Raw genomic sequence first — 9,048 nt, forward strand, 5'->3', positions numbered from 1 at the left:
TTAGATATGAGATATGGTTAGATTTGTTCGGGCGTGGATCTCAGTTGGGAAGGTCTCCTGGAACGCAATCAATAACAGGTGGTGGTACGTGTAACCCGATAACCTACTATTCTTATTGTTTTATTGTGATTGTGTTTGTGATCCATTTTCATATTAAAAAAAAAAAAAAAAAAATTTGAATTTTTCGTTGAGTTTTTTTTTGTTTTGTAATTTAAGCGTTTTTTAACTTTTACAACATATTCATGTGAGAAGTTTAAAAAAAAAAAAAAAAAACCTTTCTAGTGAATATTTATGTAAGATCACAAAAAAGGGGAATAATCGCGTCAATAAATTATTGTAAAATTTCAAACAGAAAAGAAATAAACAATGCCATTTAATAATAAAAGTACTTTAAATATTCCAGAATAGTAATAGTTAATCATCATAAGTTTCATCTCAACAACGAGAAAAGTAAATTATGACCCTTATAAAGAGTACAAAATTTAGTTTTTTTTTTTACGTTTTTCTTTGGTAATAGATTAAATTTGAATCATATAAGATACAAATTTATATGTTAGCCGGTCACTAATGTTGTGATTACATAAAGCAAGTAAAATATTTTAAAAAAAATTATATGAATTATGTACACATAAGCAACACAATTAATCTACAAATAATTGTCAATGTATGCAGATATATAACTTGAAGAACGAGCTATATACATGTACTCACCCGGGAGAGATATAAAAGATGTAGAGAGGAGATCAATATAAATTAATAGAAGACAAATTAAAATCAGTGATAAAGCAGGAAGCTACAATGATGAGTGATATATATTTTTTTAAAACTAACATGAAAATTGAATATGTGGAGAAATACATCCACGAATTGGTTGCAGTATAAAAACTAAAATAAGTAAAATAACAAATATTAAAACTTAGTATAGGTTTACTTGGCTATTATTTTTTTTTATTAATAGGCAGCATGATAAAATAGCTTAGTTGGAGTGAGTTATTTATTTATTTATTTTATAATTTATTGTTATCCAATGCGCGGGACCGCAAAAAGGAGTTCTAATATATTTCTTTCTCACGCATAAGCCATTCTCCTTGTATTTTTTTGTAATCCGAGTCCTCGATTTTATTAATAAATTATTCATCCCCCATTTCATTTTGTATTTAGTTCATCAAATTTTAATTATTTGTTATTTTCATAACAGTAACGTATCGAATTTCATTGACGGGAACTTGAAACTCATAAAATATAAATTCAAATCGAGCTTAACTTAAAAGTTTGTGACTGTTTTGGTGAGAAGATTGTCACGCCAATTGATATTTGCATAAAAATCACTTGAATTTTTTTTATTGTGAGGTAAATGAGAAATAAGTCGCCAATTAATAATTTATGCCAATTTTATTATTATCATGCCAATTAATAATAATAAAATGTGAACTTATGCCAATTAATAAATTATACTAATTTTATGCCAATTTTATTATTCTTCTGATTAATAATTTAGTTGATATACACCGGTTTCAAAGAAGGAAAGCATTTGATTATTTTGTATATATATATATATATATATATATATATATATATATATATATAATAAATTACCTATTACTATGATTATAATATAATATGGCATATAATTCTATTTTTAATATTTGTACGAGTTAAGTGAAACCGACAATTTCCTTAAAATATTGCATATTTTGAAATATGAAAGTACATTAGTATGAGACTAATTTGGTTAAAAATTTTAATTAATAAAAAAACAAATCTGTTTGGAGCTATAACCTTGAACGCATATATAGCAGTTTAGGGACCCACTGAGTGAAGTCATATAATGATATACACACACACACATAAATATATATCTCCTTAAAATGCTGGTTCCTTGCTTATACATGCTGGCAATTGATTAAGACCGTATTTAGAGCCTTATTATATATTATATGCCAATGCATGTAAATTACACTTTTTCATAATAACCACCCATTAAGCGCTTTCATGGGTTGTGACTTTGGCAATTGTCAACTATTAAGACGTAAGGTATATTCTTAATTAAATATATTGAGTGGATATAAATACAATCACAGTCTATGGAAGCGTCTTTTAGCCTTTGGAAAATAATGTTAAGGGTCAGAAATTACTTGCATTGAAGTGGTTCGTTGGGTTGGGTTGAGCTAGTCAATTCATATGTCTAGAAAATATAATTTTTACACACTCCACCTAGTATATATATTTTTAAACTAATTAAAAATTGAAACATTATACGTATCTTTTATTTTGGTTTTAAAAAAACATCTCATATCAACATAAGGTACAAAAGTTTGAAAATTCGCACCATCGACTCCTATCGAAATTTATCGAGTTTGTTCCCTTTTTATTATTTTTTTTTTCTGTTCTATGACAAGAATCGAAATTCTGTGAAAAAACTATCATAACTTATCAAAGTTTTTCATTTAAATTTATTTTAGATATAACCGAATCACATAAAAACCTACCGAAAGCTTGTCAAAGGTTCACTTGATTTTCTTAAAGCATAAGCATCTAATATCAGAAAACCATCAAAATTTATCAAAATTAAATGTAAAACTTTCGATGAGACCTTACCATGTAAATGATTCCTATGAGAAACTGAGGAGTGAGAGTAAAAATGAAAGAGATGTAGTGAAACTCATAAATATTTATCCAAAATGAAAATATGTATAATTTTTCGACTACTATGTATGTTTATACATATAACAGATAAATATGAGATGTTACAACTTACAATAATATATAGGAACTCAATTTTCTTAATATACTTTTTTTTTTATAATTTATTTTCTTCTTAATGTACTATATAAAGTCACATCTTCGACTAGATTAATTGTATACTCTTCCAATCCCCGGATCAGCAATTTTTATTTTTTTACTCTTCTACCGAAATATATTATAGCTTGTGAGATTGAAAGTGAAACTATTCATCAAATTTGTTTGTAACGTGACCACAAGTGTGACAGGACGGATCATATTTGTTGTCAGCAATTTAATGCAGTCAATTTTTTTTAATTGGTACTGTTACATAGCACATGCAATGATAATCACTCAGTATTCTATATATGCTTGACAAACAGCATAAGAAGTTTGAGTGAAGAAGAAAAACAGCTTGAAAAATCAGTGATCACACATTCACACTTCAACGAAACAGTGGGAGCATAATATTATTAAAAAACAAAACAATAGAATATAGTGAATTTGATTTTATTTAATTGGCTCTCGTGTAAAGAGGACGTCTAATCTAGTCAACGTTACACTTATAAGTATCAACCTAAATTTGTTCTATTAAGAACAAAAGTCCCATGAATTAGGATGCTGAGGGTATATGATTAATTATTTAACCATATAAATGAAATATATTGGACAGAGAGAGTACCTTTTTATAATACATACTTGCTTGAATTAATTTGAATTGTGGAAAAATGAAACTCAAGGTAATAATCAGTTTCTGACAGCTAAAAAACCGCGCTTTGAAATATTCATGTGTTTCTGAATTTGGAATCTTGTATAAATGTATGTTCATCCGCATCTAAAATTTGTGTTGTTGAAGCACATTCACATAATTAAATGCATAACTAGATTGTCAATAATTAGTTGGGAAATACGTGTAGAAAATTTGCTCTAGCATGGCGACCCATAAACTGGATTTGAATTTTCCTGGTCCAAAGTTATGTGAATTTACATTACACCACCATATAGTGCCGGAGCTAGAAATTCACTTGAGAAGGGGCCCAAAAGAAACTAACAACAAAAATCATAATTTAATTCATTACAATTGTCCTCTACGGTTACCCATACATTGAAAATATTGCATAATACTTTCATTTTCACTTATCATTCAACACTAAATTCATCATTGTCCACCTTTGCATTTTTTTCAATATGCCATTTGTCTTGACATTGAGATTCTAATTTTCTCTTAAAATATTTACCAATACCTATGCCAAAAATATTAAACAATAACCATAGTCAACAATAGGTTGCGGAATAAAAATCTATTTTTTAGAGCAAATAATGAAAATCTATTTAATTAGGTAAAAAAATGAAGTCGACAGATCAACTTATGCACCATATATACAATATAAATAAAATAAAATAAAATTATAAGCTCCAAGATATCTGCTCTCTCTCTATCTATCTAATATATTCATAAATAATAAAGTTAATTGTTTAAATTGTAAAATAACTAGACATCCCCAGTGGGTAGCTATGGGCGATTATGGCGATAGTTGGGGTTACATTTATTTCTTGAGTCAGGTGGTGTTAGAAATTCAATAAATCCCACACGCTTAATTCATATATTCACAAATAAATAAATAAATAAATAAAAAACAACCCATATCTCTTCAGGACCAACTCTTGTACAATGTAGAACCTAAAAATAATAATAATAAAAAAAAAAACCTATATATAACAAACGTACGTCCCTTGCTTTTCACATCTCTCAACACACTTTCATGCACATAACCCTAGCTATAGTATACTTTACACTTTTTCCTCTCTTCAAACTCACTCACGTATCATCTTCCTAGAAAATGGGAAACGAAGAGAAAAACGCCAATAACGTGAATCCCATGAGCAACAACAACAATACTAGTACCACCACCAATAATAACAACACTAGGGTAAAGCTCAAGTACGTGAAGCTAGGCTATCACTACCTGATCTCGAACCTCATGTACCTCTCTCTCGTCCCTCTCATCTTCGCGACGGCCCACTTATCGGTCGAGGACTTGACCCGGCTATTGGGCCGGCTCGAGCTGGGCCCAATATCCGGGACGCTGGTCCTGACCTCCCTCACCGCGTGCCTCGCGACCCTCTACTTCTCGTGGCGGCCCAGAGAGGTTTATCTCCTCGATTTCGCGTGCTTCAAGCCCAACTCGTCGTTCCAAGTCCCCCGAGAGACCTTTATGAAGCAGACCAAGCTCTCGGGGTGCTTCGACGATGAGCTGTTAGGGTTTCAGAAGAAGATCATCGAAAGGTCCGGGTATGGACAGAGGACCTATGCCCCGCGGGCGGCTCTGGAGGACCCGCCCACGGGGGCCACGATGGGAAAGGCCCGAGAAGAGGTCGAGATGGTTGTTTTTGGGGCTATTGACAAGGTCTTGGCCAAGACCGGGGTCAATGTGAAAGATATCGGGATTTTGGTGGTCAATTGTAGCCTTTTTAACCCGACCCCTTCGCTATCGGCGATGGTGGTCAATCGGTACAAGCTTCGGGGGAATATTCTCAGCTACAGCCTCGGCGGGATGGGATGTAGCGCCGGGATCATCGGGGTTGATCTCGCCAAACGCCTCTTGCAGGTAAATTTAATTATTATTATTATTTTTTTGTACGTATGGAAATTCTACTAAAAGCACATTCCATATGGGACTGCTTATTATTATTATTATTATTATTATTTTACATTTTTAGTTCAAATTTTATAAGACTATTTTATATATTTCATACCCCTCCTGAAATTTGTTTTTATCATTTTTTGTCCACCTGGATTGATAATCTTTTCTCTTCTTATAACAAAATTATTACAAATAATTTGTTATTGAATTATTTACGCATATACCCTCACTTAGTTTCGTTTTGAATCAATTTTTGGACTAGAGACATAATTAAGTAAATTTTGTATGTATTTTTCTTCTTAATTTTCCTCGTAGCGACACCCCCACGATAGATACGGTGGATTCTTAGTCATGTCACGATCACATTTAAGGAAAATGATTATATTGGTGCAAATAGATCTTAGTAGGTGAATATATATATATATATATATATATATATATATATATATATATATATATATATATATATTTGTAGTTTCAAAACATGACACAGTTGGGATCTGACCAGGATATTTTTGTTATATTATTTTGTATCTTGAGGATAATAAATTGATAGGAAAATTCAGAAAACTTTAGATAGAGTTTTTTATTTTTTTTATTTTTTTTTTTTTTTTTTATATATATGAAACTAAATATAGAGTAGTAGACCATGGGGTCAAGGAAATTTACTCAGCATTAAAGCCACATGAATCCCTATATAGTAAGTTTCATCATAACTATGATCCATGACTCAAAATAAATGCCAGACTCCAAATAAACATTTTTTTTACGCGTTTTTGTCTTGATTTGTGAATTCGACCGACGGTTTTTGCATTTTGTGTGTTTTTTTTACATATATTTCTCATGCAATTTATTCATAAATGTAGTAGTAATAAATATGAGTACATTTAGTGGGTGTTGCATTGGTTCTTACACATATATGGGAACAACCATAAAAATAAATTAGTGCTATTTATTGTCCCAGTCACAAAAGCTAGAAAGCCTGATTGTTGGTCGTTTTTTTGGGTCATGTGATGTGATGATTATGTAAATTTTTTCTTAAAAAAATAAAATAATACTTTATAAATTAAATGATATTATTCATCAAGATCTTGTTATAATGATATTAACGTCTCAACAACAAATCCAGACAGGATAGCTGGAACAGAAATCATAACATCTTTACAGTAGATAAACTAATAATACGTTCTACAGTACAGATAAGGCAATGTAGACAAATTAACATCTTCCAGCGGCCTAATTCAAAAAAAAAAAAAAAAGGGTAAAGCATTGTAGCTAAATGGTTAAAAATAAGAAAATATTCAATGACTATAACTAACCAAAATTCTCCGTGATAATTTAGTACCTTATTTTTACCCTTCGTAGCTAGTTTACTAATTAATGAGACAACTAAGATATACAGATTAGGACTTAGGAGCCAACTAAGTACACATATAAACTAAACTATATTATAATATGATATTGACATTTATTTGATTTCATTTTAATTAGCAATAAACAAATATATATTTAGCTAAGTAGCCAAGTACAAATACACACAGATATATAATGTAAAATTTATTGGTTCTTTATGGGCTTATTGAGTTATTTTGATAGTTTTTAATTTATTAGCTTTAATAATAAAATTAGTCATTCTTGACTCTTAAATTTCTCTTAAATTTAATCCAACCTCTCAAAATTATTATAATTTCTTTACTCTTATCCTTTCTCTCGCGAATTTTGATTCCTGACTCTGTCCCTGATCTGTATAGGTCGAGAGAAACACGTACGCCCTAGTGGTGAGCACGGAGAGCATGACCCTGAACTGGTACGGCGGTCGGAACAAATCGATGCTCATCACGAATTGCCTCTTCCGCCTCGGAGCCTCGGCGGTCCTCCTCACGAACCGGTCGTGGGAGCGCCGTAGAGCCAAATACGCCCTCTCGCACACCGTCCGGACCCACAAGGGCGCGGACGACAAGTCGTACGGGTGCGTTATGCAACAAGAGGACGACGAGGGCTCGGTCGGAGTCAAGCTCTCGAGGGACCTCCTTCCCGTGGCCGCGGATGCGATCAAGACCAACATCACGATGCTCGGTCCCTTGGTCCTGCCCATATCCGAGCAAATCCTCTTCCTCGCGAACCTCATCGCGAGGAAGATTTTCAAGGCCAAGATCCCGAACTACGTCCCCGATTTCAAGCTCGCGTTCGACCACATATGTATCCACGCGGGGGGTCGGGCCGTGCTTGATCAGATCGAGAAGAATCTTTCTCTCACTAAATGGCATGTCGAGCCATCCCGGATGACGCTCTACAGGCACGTCTCTCTCTCTCTCTCCCCCGACCCCCGTTTCTTAATTTATTTCATTAATTTGAATCTAAGTAAGGTCTTGAATTTTTTTTTTCTTTTTTTTTAACTTCAATTTATAAATCATAACCAAATTTGGCTTATTTAATTTGGTATTAAAAAAATAATTTTTGTAGCATCATTTTTCTTTTGCCCTTTCCCCGGAATTTTAATTTTTTTTTTCCGCCCTCCACAAGTTTGATTTTTGGCTTGGCTAAATTTATTTATTGTTATATATAAAAATGTCAAAAATTCCAATTTAGCCAACCGAAATTTTTAGATAGTCTATATGGAACCCTAATTAACTAACCATTGTAATGTATGAATATATCTAAAGTATGTCTGGCTCTTGTCTATTTTTCATTTGAATTTATAGGTTTGGAAACACTTCTAGTAGCTCGCTGTGGTACGAGCTGGCCTACACAGAGGCCAAAGGCCGTGTTCGAAAGGGTGACCGGGTTTGGCAGATTGCTTTCGGGTCGGGTTTCAAGTGCAACAGCGCGGTTTGGAGGGCTCTGAGGACCGTTGACTCGGTCAAAGAGGTCCACAACCCTTGGATCGACGAGGTTGACCAGTTTCCCGTTGACGTGCCCGACTTGCAACCGGTTATTGGGCACTAGTTTTTAAAAGAATTAATAAAAAAAAAATGCTTTTACTATATATGAATTAATGCTCAATTATAATGCCGAGTCTCGTTAATTAGTTACTAGTTCCTTTTTTTGTTGTTGTTGTTGTATGGCGTTTGCATTGGTTTGTTTCTATCAATTAATGTGTTAGGTTTATATAACATATATATGCGTTATGGTGCTATGTATAAGACAGATAATGAAAGACAAGTGTTGTTTTTTTTTTCTTCTTCCTTTTGATGTTTGATTTAGAGTGTAACAAAAAAAATGATAATAATTAATTTTTTATTTTATGGGTTGTTGGTTAATTTATGTTATGTTTATGGTGGATGCAAATTTAAATTTATTATTTTATAATCAATACACACATATACGTAATTATGTATACTATTGTTTTACGTAAACAAACTAAAAACTAGATATTAATTAACAACAATTTTTTTAGAAGAATTAAAAAGGTTAAAAATGTTGTTGGTTGGAACAATTAATCAATTCAGGAAAAATGTACGTGGATGCATGTGGGAAGAGTAAAGGCGTGTGTCAGAGTTTTGAACCAAAGATAATTCAATACTGAAAGATGAATTAATAGTAACAGCTATATGTCATTTATTCATAGCCAGGTGTAGAAAACTAGGGCATATATATGTGTCTATTACTTACGTATATGTATATTACTTACGTATATGTATAGAAAGAGGAAAAACGCGTACAAATAGCCTACTAATTTGGA

At 32.2% G+C, this 9,048-nt stretch overlaps 1 protein-coding gene across 1 annotated transcript; it reads left to right on the forward strand.

Annotated features, from left to right (window-relative positions):
• The first annotated feature begins 4,286 nt into the window (after window positions 1-4,286).
• On the forward strand, window positions 4,287-8,611 carry LOC149398570 (3-ketoacyl-CoA synthase 20-like). The gene is made up of 3 exons (XM_089615101.1): window positions 4,287-5,330; window positions 7,118-7,662; window positions 8,069-8,611. Exons 1-3 carry the CDS (start codon window positions 4,563-4,565, stop codon window positions 8,310-8,312), a joined length of 1,557 nt encoding a protein of 518 aa, XP_089471227.1. The 5' UTR covers window positions 4,287-4,562; the 3' UTR covers window positions 8,313-8,611.
• The last annotated feature ends 437 nt before the right edge of the window (window positions 8,612-9,048 follow it).

The sequence above is a fragment of the Urtica dioica genome, chromosome 5 (genome assembly GCF_054948205.1).
Source record: "Urtica dioica subsp. dioica isolate 48M chromosome 5, U.dioica_male_clone48M_v1_H2, whole genome shotgun sequence".
Lineage (NCBI taxonomy): Eukaryota > Viridiplantae > Streptophyta > Magnoliopsida > Rosales > Urticaceae > Urtica > Urtica dioica.